This window comes from Melospiza georgiana, chromosome 7 (genome assembly GCF_028018845.1).
Source record: "Melospiza georgiana isolate bMelGeo1 chromosome 7, bMelGeo1.pri, whole genome shotgun sequence".
NCBI lineage: Eukaryota > Metazoa > Chordata > Aves > Passeriformes > Passerellidae > Melospiza > Melospiza georgiana.
Genome location: NC_080436.1, coordinates 36,984,445 through 36,998,025, shown reverse-complemented (window position 1 = coordinate 36,998,025; position 13,581 = coordinate 36,984,445). Strand labels below are relative to the sequence as shown.

General features: G+C 38.5%; 1 protein-coding gene across 1 annotated transcript in view; it reads right to left on the bottom strand.

Moving 5' to 3' along the window:
- Window positions 1-13,581, bottom strand: part of ARHGAP15 (Rho GTPase activating protein 15) — a 302,799-nt gene that overhangs the window by 99,376 nt on the left and 189,842 nt on the right. The window contains exon 10 of the mRNA XM_058028007.1: window positions 1,383-1,460. Coding sequence (XP_057883990.1) covers window positions 1,383-1,460 — 78 coding nt within the window. The remainder of the gene's footprint in view (window positions 1-1,382; window positions 1,461-13,581) is intronic.

Here is a 13,581-nt window from a genome sequence, read left to right as displayed (position 1 = left end):
TGTGAGGCTGATTGGTAAATGATGATTTATTCAGTCTTGCTGAATGTGCTGGCATAAATACTGACTCCTCATAAACCAGAGTTCACCCTCCAGTTTCAGCTGAAGACGAGACTAATCTGGAGCAGCTGAGGAGGTGGCAAACACCTACTGATCCCCCGAAACTCTCCCTGGAGATCTAAATGGAGGCTTGAAGGTGGCAATATTTTTACATCTCTCCTATCTCTCAATTTCATGAGAATTTCTGAGTCAAAGCTCTTAGTTTATGTATAGTACCAAGCTAATTGAGGGAGTTGTTCTCCAGCAGCTATCACCCTCACACAGAATACACAATATTTAGCAGTTCTGGTAATAGTCCCCAGGTAACTTATAAAAAGAGCATAAAAAGTAGGACAAAATGTTGCAGCAGCTTCACATTTGTACTTGACTCATTCAAAAGTGTATAAGGTCTTAAATGAAATATAAAATTTGGTATTTTTCTCAATTTATGAGAAACTTGATTCTATTTTCTTTTTAAGCATTATCATGAGATTCACTATCACTGTTGATATTTGCTAAGCTTTTAAATGTGGGGAGAGTTAGTCTTTCTTAAGAGTAATAAACCATTTGGAGATAAATGCATTTGTCTTTCATCCTTATTAGTTCCCAATATCACCTGTAACAGGATCTGCTGATCAATGTTAGATTTCTTTAGGCCACATCAGTGAAAAGCATGCTGTTGTATTTGTGAAATATGTTTATTATACACAGAATCTGTGGAAATATGTTCAGTAAATACATACAGGATGATTCTAATTCTGGTTAGCAGGTCCCCAAAATATTCATCTTTCCTCTTCCATTTTCTGGGGTCAAACCTTTGTGTTTTCAAAATCAGCAGTAAATCTTCCACTGACTTTGGCAGAGCCAGTACTCCACTTTTAGTCTTTCCTTTTAAGTTCTTTTCAGCACCTTTTTCTCTTTCACTGGTTTCCTTTGGATCCCTGCTCTACTTTTGGTTTTGTTTAACTTTCAACATCCAAACAATCTGCTATTTTTCCTTTTAATCTTCTTCATTCCCCCTCACTTTGATTCCTTGGTTTCTACATATGCTTTGCTTTTTGCCACCTTATTTCACGTCTCCATTTCCTCCCGTATTTTTAGATTTGTTTGTTGTTTGTTTCCCATCTCAAGTTTAACTACTATTTTCCTCTGCTTACTCTGCTCTTTTCTTCTCTCTCCTAGCTGACATTTCCCTCTGTGCAATATCTTTCTACCTTCCCTTTCCTCTCTTTTCCAAAACAGGGCTCATCATTCTATGCCACTAATGTATAGCAGATTCTGAAATACTGTCATCTGAGACAGTTAAGTACTAAACAAAACATTACCAGGGTGGAGGAATCACTTACCCTGATTGACAACAAATCGTAACTTCTGTATTGTTGCCAGATTGCCGCTAACTCTGTATATTCCATCAACATCTAGACCTGAAAAAGAAACACATATTTCATTTTAGATCATACAAGTATTTTTCTTTGTATGCCTGTTGTCAGGAAGGCAGAAGCACGCTCGCAAGCATGAAGGAGAGCAGCGCAGCGAGCGACTGAGAAATAATCCACCTGACAACAACTGAAGTGCCTCCTCGCTGATTAAAGCAGCAATGAAAAATAAAAGTGGGAGATTAACTTAAGTGAATACAAAACACCTAGCTGTAATTATCTTGTAATTCTGTCAGCAGAATACGGCTCTGCAAGGGGCTTTGAGTGTGGCAGGAGAGCAAGGGGGGATTGGCTCTGGTGCTCTTGGGATGTTTGGGATGGGCACGGTGCCGTGCCAGCCCTGCTTCAACGTGGGATGTTTGGGACGGGCACAGTGCTGTGCCAGCCCTGCTTGAACATGGAATGTTTGCACCAATAGTGCCAGGAAACTCCTCTGCCTGGGCTCTGGGCTTCCAGACATGCATTTCTGAGGCTGTGACCTTTTCTGAAAATAAATCACTGAGGTGCCCACCCGGAAATCATGTGAGACTCCACACAACTACAGTTTCTCTACTATATTCTTCATAGTGTCTCAGACAGGTTTGAGGATTAAATTAAATATCCCAAGTAGCATATGCCCTGGAGTTCTCTTCTTCATTGATATAGGCCATTCTTTTCAAGGACAACATGACAGTCCTTGCTTCTCCCTGCATATCCACTCAAGGTTTATCTTCTAGGTGAAACTAGATGTCATACTCCCTTTTGTGACATATTATCTCCTACAGCAAGCTCTGTTGATATGAGTGTTTAAAATAGCACTTCCAGCCCCTGTTGCATAGCTGTAGGATTTCATAGCACATGGGAACTGCTCTCCTTTTCCAGGAGAATTCACTGTGTGCAGCACTGACCCAACCTGTGTGCTCAAAAATCAAACCCACTAAAACATACATTGTCAATTCACATTTAAAACTTGCAAGTACAAAAGAAGCCAAGAGAAGCTACACAAATCAGTTTTTTTTAAAGGCTACTTATCCCTCAGAACACAAGTTTTAATTAGGATTTGGCAAGCAGTTTCAGAGAAAGCTCTTCTCCTGGAAAACACTACTTTGTCAAACCCAAAAATTTTCAGGAAACACTCCCTGACAATGTATCTAGGGGGAATAGTTTTCCAATTTGAGGTGAGGGAAAGGAAATCTGAGAGTATAGGTAAGAGTAAAAACAAGTGGAAAAGCTCAGAAGCCCAGCTGTGACAACAGTTGATGAAGAAGAAGCTGAATTTCAAGTCTTTATTGATACTTGCACCATTCCTTGGCACACGAGTGCCATGGCCAGTGACTCAAGTCCTTGGAGGCATTTCTCCTCCAAACTATAAATATTTGAAAAAACATACTTTTCCTTTTGATGAAGACTGACATCATATAAAACTTCTTGTGTGTTTGCATGCTTGTTTTGTCTCTTTACAAAATGCATTTCTCATTTTATGTCTATGCTGCCAGGAACATCCTGATTTGGTGTGCATAAAAAAACTTATTTTAGAAATTAGCAATTATTTCTTCTTCTGATTATTAATAATAATTCTGTGCTTCTCTGTGTGTTTCATTAGATAGTTTACTACCCTGCACCTGTGGGTGTCCTGTAACATAATATTGAGAGTGATGTTTCAATTCAGGAAGATCTCCCCTTTGGATACAGAGGGATAAAGAAAAAGTTTATTTAAGAGAAATCAAAAAGGATTTAGTAATCAAGAAATCTTGGAAATTATCCATCTGCTGGATATATAACATATGAGCAAATGGAAATTACTGAAATGTTTAAGTAATGCAATTCTAACTTAAATTTGGAGAGTTTAACTCTGTTTTAGTAACGGGAGAGTGAAAGACTAACTCCCAGCATAGGATTGTGGGACTCTTGTGGCAGAGGATTAAGAATTGCATCATGTAAATTGAAGTCTAAACCAGAAATTAAAAAGGAAAAATAAATCAAACTAACAATCAGGCAATCCACCAGACAGAATGTTAACTTTTGTTTGGATCTAGCTCAATTCAGTTCTTAACCTCATTGGTTATATGGAAGTGAAAACAATCCATGTCACTTTGGGTGAAATAGTCTCACATTAAGAGCATCAATTTGGAACCTGCATAAATCACCCAGATCAAGTGAAAATTAACAAGCTGTGTTGTAAATTGGTGGCTATTACATCTTGCAACATGGTCTGGAGTACACAAGAGCATTATTATTGTTAATAAATTAATTTTGGTCCAGAAATGAAGCTTGATTAGCATTTTATTTGGGTATCATACAATATGGCAGAGAAAAAAAATAGAAAAAAAATTCAAGCTGATTATAACATCCACGTGCCATCAACTTTCTGCTCCAAGAACTTTGAAAGTTAAGCTAAACCAAACCAATGCAAATTGGTGGATTTGGACATCCTTTTCACGACCGCATTATCTTAGCTGGATTGTTAACAACTTATTTTGGAAATCCAGTTAGGCACAAAGGAGAAAGGCAGAGAAAGAGAGAGAAGAGTACATTTCATAGTTCTTATATCCTGATTCTGTGAACAATTTTCAAAGCAAATTCACTTTTAAGGGCACCTCTGTCAAGAATAAAAACACCACTGCACTGCTGTAAGTGTTTCTTCACGGCAGGCTATAAATACTTAGGGAACAAGATGAAACAAAAGCCTTGCCCAGTTTCCTATCTGGTGCTGGAGTTTAAGTATAGTGGCAAAGAAACTCTCAGGAAAAGATATTTGTTATAATAAAGTCAACTTTAGGTCACTATAGGATGACCTTCTTGTGTTTTGTAGTGGGGTTTATCAGGGAAAAATCACTGGATTTTGCCCTAAAGGACAACAAGTATTTTATTTGCTTTATATTCCAGTCTCCAACTCTGTTTCTGTTTGTTTTAATGAGGAACCTGAGAACAGGATGGACCCACAATTAGAAATTATAGCCAAAAGCACGATAATGATTTCCACACTAAATTTTGTGATGGTATAAGAAATGTAGGAAAAGGTCTTACTCATGAACTCATCAGTTCAGCTGCCAAACTATAGCAAATTTTAACTATTTTCGTTAAAAAAAAAATACACAGGTGCTCCTGATGAGAAAGTTAAAAGGCAACTGGACTCGGACTTGGCTGAGATTCATGAGCAATAATAACAGTTACAGTCACTCTGCACTGCACAGGAGATGTTAGAAGAATTTTTATTTAAAACATTTCTTGCACTCACTCCTATCCAAAATAGAAGTAACAATGAATGCAGGCCAGTGTCAGATCTAGGACCAGTTTCAGTTAGAACCAGGTGCTGCATCAAAATATTAACAGACAGAAGGAAATTAGAGTTTAGGCGATATATTTATTCCAAAAATGTTTTTAAATACTGGATTTCAATATTGATTGAGGTAGTCCAGGTGAATAATGAACTGTCTGCAGTTAAATGTTCTCACTCATTTCTGTTGCATAGAAAAAAAAATCCCTCTCCCAAATCACACTGGATTCTGTCTAATCTTAATCTCTATTTGATAATACCTTCAAACTGAATATAAAAAGAAATTCTCTATGTGCAGTGAGAAAGGGGTGGTGGTACATTTCTCTGGGTTTTAACAAGATTTAGAATTTAAAACAGCACTAGGTAACTTCCTGCATGGAAAACCAGGGAACTTTCACAATTAATGTATCCTGAAATAGGTGTGGTCCCCAGGCCTGTTTTGTAAAAGAAACCATCGTGCTGGATTCAACAACAAAGTGAAGTACAAACTTGAAGAAAGGCATTCTTTAGTTAGTCCTTTCATTTAAAATCAGTTATGTTCAGGGCAAAACTATTGTATTTCAAAGGAGCCTATTATGCCTTCCCATAAACAGAAAGATCATACGTTTTAGAACTAAAGTATCATTATGCAATCAAGCTGTTGTATTATAAACTATTTTGTGGGCTCAGATGCCCAGGGCCATCTTTACAAATATTTAAGAGGTCATTATCAGGGTATGTTCTCCCTAAAACTATAATTCTTTCCTCGTGTTTTCATATGCATCTTACCATAAATATCTGATTTATAAACAAATTTTTTTTAAAGTTTACTAAGGGCACAAAAGTGAGGCAAGAAATCATTTAAAGAAGCAGAAATTAGTGGATGCAGCAAATACATCCATGACAAAATAATGTAATGAGAAAAACAAAAAACAACGGCAACAGAAATAAAATTCCACAAAAGGACCAATATATGTATTCCAGTAGGAGGAAAATCATGAAGAATAGCAAAGAATGAATCTAACACACTAAAATTGGACATTAAAATAATGTATCTACATAGGGTGACAAAATGAACCCAGAGTTTCAGGTGAATGTCTGAGCAAAAATAACAATTATTTTGTCTGAAGCCACGGAAATCAGAGGTGAAAATGAAGAATGTCATGAAGCAAACATGGGCTACACCCCACAAAACACCACACAAAGTGTTGCTGACATCCCTGTCCTGCTCCCTGGTGTGGCAGAGGGTGGGGTTGGATATTCCCAAAGCTCCTGGAGCAGTGCTGGGGGCTGGCACTGGGGCTGGCTCTGCTCTGACGGGACCCTGCTGCTGTTCTGAGCACCAGAATTACCCTTTCTTGTTCTCCTCCCAGCAGATTATCACACTTTTGAGCCTTAAAACATCCCAGCAACATATCCTTATTTAATAGGGAAACAGGTCCATCCCCTGTCCAGAGAGAGTACCTGGTTACCATGGAAATGGGTGCCACAAAAATGTCATGTTAGATATTTCTATCAGAGCTTAAATGTGCCTAGGAGGTCAAAGAGTCTGAAGGACAAAAACACAACCACTGTTGTAAAAACCATCCATTTCCACTGGTGGCCACAATATGCTTGTGCCTCACATTTGGAAATGAAGCACAGAGAAATATTTGGAAATGACTGAGGCTGAAGAGTTATTCTGATATTGTAAAAGCAATAAGAGCAATGTTCTTGGAGACTGGCTAGACTGACCTCAGTCACAGACAGACTACTTAAATAATTAATTCTGGGCACTATAAACAAATAATTCATAAAAAAATATCATTAATCCCAACCAGCATGGTTTCATGGAAATCAGAGGTTTGTCTAGCAAACTTTTTGCATTTTTTAAAGGAACAGAATATTTGAGAGGTTCTGGTTGGTGAAGGCAATGGTGTTGAAATAGTGTTTGGCTTTCTGCGCCACCTTTGACTTAGTACCACATGACATTTTGATCAAAGCACTTGCATTCTATAGAATTAACAGGGCATATATTACATGGATTAAAATCTGGCTCGGTGACAGACCTCAAAATGCGGTAGTTAATGGGAGATATCAGTTAGCAGGGCCAGAACTGGCACAGCTCTCGAGAGTGGGGCTCTCATCCAGTGCCATCCAATACCTCTATCAGAGATGGGACAATGAGAGGAAAAATTCCCTTGGCAAAATCAGCAGATGACACAAAGGTCAGGGAGATATTAAATAATGACAAGGACAGGTAAAGTTACAGAGGTTCTGAGCTACTACCTTAAACAGCCACAGTCTGGAAAAATCGGGTTTAGTATGGAGGAACACAAGGTACATCCAACACTCTGGATTTAGGCTACAAAGGACTTGAACTTTACTTTAAATAAAGATTTGATCTCTGAGCTCAGTGCTGCAACAAACAGGACTGATGTAATGCCTTGGATTATCAAGGAGTACCAAAGAAGCAGGGATGAGATTGAACCTCTTCATGGGCTACAAACAGGATCTGTAGTAAAGCACTGCACTTGATAGCGAAGCAAACAACAAGAAACATAAAATAAAAGCTTTGTTGATTCTTATTGAAGTGAGGATAGGGAAGTGTCCTCTTCATCTGTACATTTTATGTGATTTGAAGGTACTGGACTTCCTTCCAGCACTGCTCAGCTGCAGGACTTGTGACAGCAAGCCTGAATTCAAGGTAGCATCAAAAAGATTTTCGTTTTTCCTGTGATCAGTAGAAATCCAACACTGCTGTGGAATTTAGTAAAGGCAGAGAGAGTGGGGGGAAAAAAAGGAGAGGGAATATTGTAGTAGTTCTTTAAATACTATGAAACAGCTCTATTGGAAGTGTCTGACATGAGGTTTGGTGAATCTCCTTAGGAAATTAGCTGAAAAGAAATAATTCTATGTTTGACTGCAATAATATCAAGAAGATGAGGGGCATTCCTACATAAAAAGAGAATCTCATTTTTTCTTGCAGTAATAACTCCAAGATGCAATGAAAGGAGAAAAGCTTGACTAAGATCTTATTGTTTTCAAGACCCTATAGAAACTGTTTAATGGAAGCAATTAAAACACTGAATATGAGCATTACATACTGAGAATGAGTAACAAGTGAATATGATGGAGGATATACTTCATTCTGTTTCATATCACTCGATGGTAGAATTTCCACTTAGATATTTACAGACAAATAAATAAGGGCAGTGAGAGTACAAAGCAAGTGTAATTTAAATGAGCACACAGTTCACTGCTACGCAGGGCTGCTGTTTAATGCCCAAATCAAGCTTGCTCTGCCTCTGTCGTCTTCTCTATTGTGCTGTGCTTTGACATTCAAGAAGTTTATGGTTTAAAAGCCCCAGGAACAACAAGACTTCCTCAGGAGGCTGCCTGTAACAAGAAACTAAACTAAGCTTTGAGCCTATTTGTTTTGAATGGAGCCGTCGAACACGCAGCGTGCTCACTGTAATTTTGCCCTTACCCCCAATATATACTTTTGCCATTCTGCTAGTCCCACTTCTTGCAGCTAAACAAAGTGACCTCATTGCTTTCCACTGTATTTTCTTTTAAACATTGGCTGGGATGATTGAGATTCAGGAATGTGGGAAAATGGATTCCCAAGCCACGTCCATCCCCTTTAATTCTGAGCTGTAATTTTTGGCTTGGCTTGAATCACAGTCATCACATTTCAGTCTGAATCTCTCTGTAAAGTGATCTTTCTTAAACATTTCTTTCACTCATCATGGGATCAGAAACAAAGCCATTCTAGTCTTTCAGCGAAACACTTACAAACGTCTTTTTACAGCAACTCACAAGAGCTGAATTTCCTTTAAAAATGTTTGAAAAAGAGGAGGTTTTCATTGCCTGATTGTCCTCTTTGTGAATCTTGTCATCTGTATGCCATGAGCTACAGCTATTTTAATCTGTTTTTGTTTGCAATCCATTTGGTGTCCGCCCAAGAAAATGCAGGTGATTCTAATTAACTTACTGCTGAAGATGTGGAAAAATCTCAATTGTGCGACAGAGAATTATACACTTAAAACCTTCCCTCTATTATTTATAACAGCTTATTAATGAAAATGATTACATGAATACATTTACCACCTGATTCATCTTTGTTCACTTTTTAAATCAACAAGGTTTATGCTAAAGGGGAAAAAATGCCTACCAAACACAGACCTCAAGTACACACATCAGCTTGCTGGTTTAAATGGAATGGCAGTTTAAAAGGAAATAACATTGTCTTCATGCAACACAGTATAATATCTGAAATTGCCAAATGTTTGGAAGTAGCTGTTCTCTCTCTGTAACACATTAGTGTTTAATTTTGGGAATGCTTATTTCTGTTTTGTTTACATGTTTGTTTTCTCTTGTGATACCTCCTTCACCACTCCTATTCCCTTTCATTTGCTGCAGTCACTGCTTCTCACGTACGGGTTAGGAGGTCCACCCTGACCAATCCTTAATTCATCTGAAATAAAATAACATTTCTTTGGTTTTTTTCTTGCTTTGTCAAGAACAATTTTTCCATGCTAGCCAAGAGTGATCAAGGGTGGTGAGGAACTGGAATGGGATGCTCAGAGAATCTGTGGATGCCCCATCCCTGGAAATGTCCAAGGACAGACTGAATGTGGTTGAAGCAACAGGAGAGTGGAAGGTGCTCCTGCCCATGGCAAGGCTGGAATGAGATGAGTTTTAAGGTCCCTTCCAACGCAAATTATTTTATGATTTTATATTAAAATCGATGGATGTTACCTGTATTGAGAATCTTCTGCTAGGTACAGCTATTATTCTATTATTCCTTGCCACACTCTGATAGACTAACTTGAATGTGATGACAAAATGGATAATGCTGTTTATTTTGGGAAGGATGAAACCCTGAATAAAGGTTATCATTTTAGGAGAAGCTGACGATGGAAAAACTCATCCACTGTGTGACATGATCAGAACAGCTGGGGATGTAATGTGGAGGGTGGGGGAGAAGAGAGCCAAGGTATTTTGTATGTTCATGAAATATATACAACATTGCCATTTCTTATATCCCAGCTGTGCCTGTTAACTTCTGGAAACATGTAGAGCTCAGCAATAAAGCATACTTGACTGATATTTACTGCAATGTGCATTATAAGACATTTTCTGTCACACATTATGTTCTGAAAGAGTTAAGTAACATGAAAAATACAGGCTCGAGATTATATCTGTCATGGATGAAAATACTACATTTATGCCTCATTGTAATCCATTCATTGGTTTATGTACCCCAGCCCTCCAGGGAGTGTCACAACTCCACATGATACTGCTGAGAGCTGTATTTTGCTTTTTGGATTTCTGATTTAGCTGAAAGAAGTTTAAAAACACATGTAGCCTGACAACTCCCCATTGGCTATAGAGCCGAGGAGGGTCAAGAGCATAAACCATTCCAGAAAAAGCCAGCTGTGACTTAGGCTCACTGTAAAGATCTGCCTCTCACAGACAGTAGCAGACCAGAAATTTATGCATTTTGCTAAATCCTCCCACTTTAGTTGAACTGTGCTTCATTTGGGGATCCATCATCACCGACATCGTGCCCGTGTTTTTTGAGCACTAAAGGAAACTGCACTTTGTGGGGGTCCAATGTCCTTTCAGGAGTGTGCAGGACTTCCAGTCAGGTCCACTGACACCACCAGTAGGAACTGTGCTTAAAGCTAAGGGACAGCTGCAATTCTCCAAACATCCCTTGCTCTCAGTGCTGATTTTAAAGAGAATTTAGTGCACAGTAGGGACAAATCTTTTCCCCCCTCTTTCACAATAGTGAGAGATTAAATTAGACCTCAGCAATGTCACCTCCCCATCCTGACTAGCGCTCTTTCTTGTTGGACTCTGAACAGTTGGAAGATCTTCCAACTGTGGGCTAACAAAACCTTCAACCAAAAGGGGTAAGGATTGCATTTTCTAGGCCACAGCACCTTCAACCAAAAGGGGTAAGGATTGCATTTTCTAGGCTGCAGCACCTTCAACCAAAAGGGGTAAGGATTGCATTTTCTAGGCTGCAGCACCTTCAACCAAAAGGGGTAAGGATTGCATTTTCTAGGCTGCTGCACCTTTGCTTGGCAAAGATATTCTTCATTCATTTTTTCTCTTCTTAATGGTAATGACTGGGATAGGAAGTTTAAGGTGGAATAGGGATATTTAGGAAGCAAATGGAAAGTCACAGAACTGCTTCTTTCATATCTTTTTGGTTTTAGAGATAGCTGAGGGGTCCAGATAGGCCAAACACTCTTTATAACAGACCCATTACCATTACTTGATGACCTGACACTGTGCTCTGCCCAGCCTCAAATGTCTCAAGGTTATCTCTGTTATCTCCAGGATCAGGTCCTACTCAACCTTCCATGGACACATCCTCCAGCTCCTGAGCATCACTGGGGAGGGATGCCAAGGCAGAGTTTAACTACTACAGTTCAACAGCAGCTAAAAAACATCAGTGGGACACTTGATAGCAGCACTCGTGTTGTTGCATAGCACGGAAGGCTGGGTTAGAAATCAAACCTGTTTGGGGACAAGAAGCACAGAGGTTCTGAGTTTCTAACAGAGAAATGTGCAGAACCCTGCTCTAAAATCTCAGCTGGGGCTCTAATGTGCAGTTGGTAGTGGGGTCTTTGTTATTCACATTGTATTGTAGGCATCTATCTTTGTGTTTGGTTTTTATCTTTAAGAGGGAGTAAACATTTAAAAAGTAGATTCTTTAGCTAAGGCTCTCTATCAGACACCTTTGGGTGTTGCAGGAAAACCCAGAGGCTCTCCTGGAAGATAAGTATTCACACAGCTCTCCAACACCAGCTCAGTGAATTCTTAGCATTGCATATCTGCCCGACATATAAATGTGATAACACAAAGGTGTGTGTGCATGGGAACACGGAGATAACTTCTACTTTAACAGAATCATTCTCAGGGTACTCTGCTCACATTTCAAGACCCAATAATAGTGAAAACCATGGGATTCCACTGCCACCTTCTTTAGTGTGATAAATCTCTGTCTAAGTAGTGAGCAAAACTTTCTTGTTTTTGCGAAATTCATATTTTGTGTTATGAAACAGTGACATTAAGCAGTACTACGGGAAACAACAGAGACATTAATTTTAATATGACACAAACCTATTGTTCTTACATATTTTTCCACTTTAGTTTGCCATCTTAGCTGCAAGACTCTGCAGCTATATATATAGATTATTTTTCCTGTCATTTCCACTGTGTTTTCTGTCCCCAAACAGGTTCAAGTAACTTAAAAACTTTTTTTTCCCTCCATTTAATTTGGGAAAAATTTAATCACCAAAGCAACACTCAGCAAAAGGTGTAGTCAAGGTGTGTGCAGAAAAAACAAAACTCATTAACTGGATTACAAAGAGTGATAAGTACCAAAACTTAAGAGGCTGGTGCATCCCTCATTACTTTGGCAGAAGCAGCTTCATATTTTCCATGCCATGGTTTGACATGCATTCCAGGATAGACTACACCAAAATAGCACAAAACTTGTAATGAATTGCTCAGGGACTCCTCAAAAAGTTTTTTTTAAGTCTGAAAAGGAACAAATTGCTTTCTGCTCTGAAATATGCAAATAAAAAAAACACTCAATGAAATAAAAATTATATAAATAAATAAAACATAGCTGAGACATGCAAGAAATACATAAAAATACTGACTTCCGATAAGAAAACAACCCTAGTTGCTGGCAATAAAATGCACTGGATATCTGTTAGCTGAATTTAGGGTGAAGTAAATGCATAAATATGAATATCATTTGATATTTTCATGGAAGATAATTATTTTGTAATTTAAAGCTACAGGAAGAAATTTGATTTGAATCGTTGTCTTTGTGTCTTAAAGCTGACTGTGGCATGGAATGATGTAAGGAAGGTAGAAATCCAATCTCATCCCTTTTACTAGGGCTCACATAGGCCCTCTGGTATTTCTGAAGGCTTGGAAAGATGAAGTTGGCATAAAGTGCTTTCCATATCTAATTTCCTTCTTTGGTGAAAATTCCAGTAATTATTAATGACATTTACTCTACAGACATCCAAGGCAGTTGTAGGGTTTCTAACAGAAACCTCTTGCTCTAAGCTGTGGCCTTTGTGTTTTTAATGTAGGGCATATCAGAACACAAAAATGCAACTGAGACAGAGATAATAAAAGGCACCATTGTGAACCCTTCATAGTGTGCAAATTCAGATATTTTTCAGGCATCCACATCATGAGAGTTTGAAAAGTATTAAAAAATATCATGTCTTTACAGCCACTGCTGTAAGGACAGTCCTGCAGTTTACAGATCAGGGCATTAAATAAAATGTTTTGTAGCTGCTCTGGTTTAGTGTCAAAGTAGGAAAACCTGCCTCCATAAATAGCACCTTTCCAGAACCTCCCACCTCTTTGTTTGGGTTCAAGTCTGGCTTGCAATTTGTTTGGGCTGGAGAGTTTGAATGGTTTTGTTTTCAGTGGTTAGAGGGGATGCTCTGCTTGTTCAAAGTCAAGTTTACAGTCTAAGTGAAAGCAATTTTCAATAGTACAGGATGTATCTTATCTTTCTACTAAGGTTTATTAAAAATATGTAGCACCTGATAATTTAACACCGAATGAGTGGCTGCTAAATTTCCCCCCTCTCTTTGTCCCTCTGTCTCACACACACAAACACAGGAATGCTTCTCGCCTGCCAAGCTATGTGCCAAGATTTTGTTCACTTTAATCTCAATCATATGAGCTAGAGAGCCATGAAACAAAGTTCCTACCAAGTATGCTGACAGATTTTTAGTTCTCGTGGCTCCACAGGGCATCACTACAAGCACATGAAGGAACTTTTCTTATTAAAGGTTTCTGAGCTGATCCGTTTTTCCATTTAAGTCAACATGAGCAGTA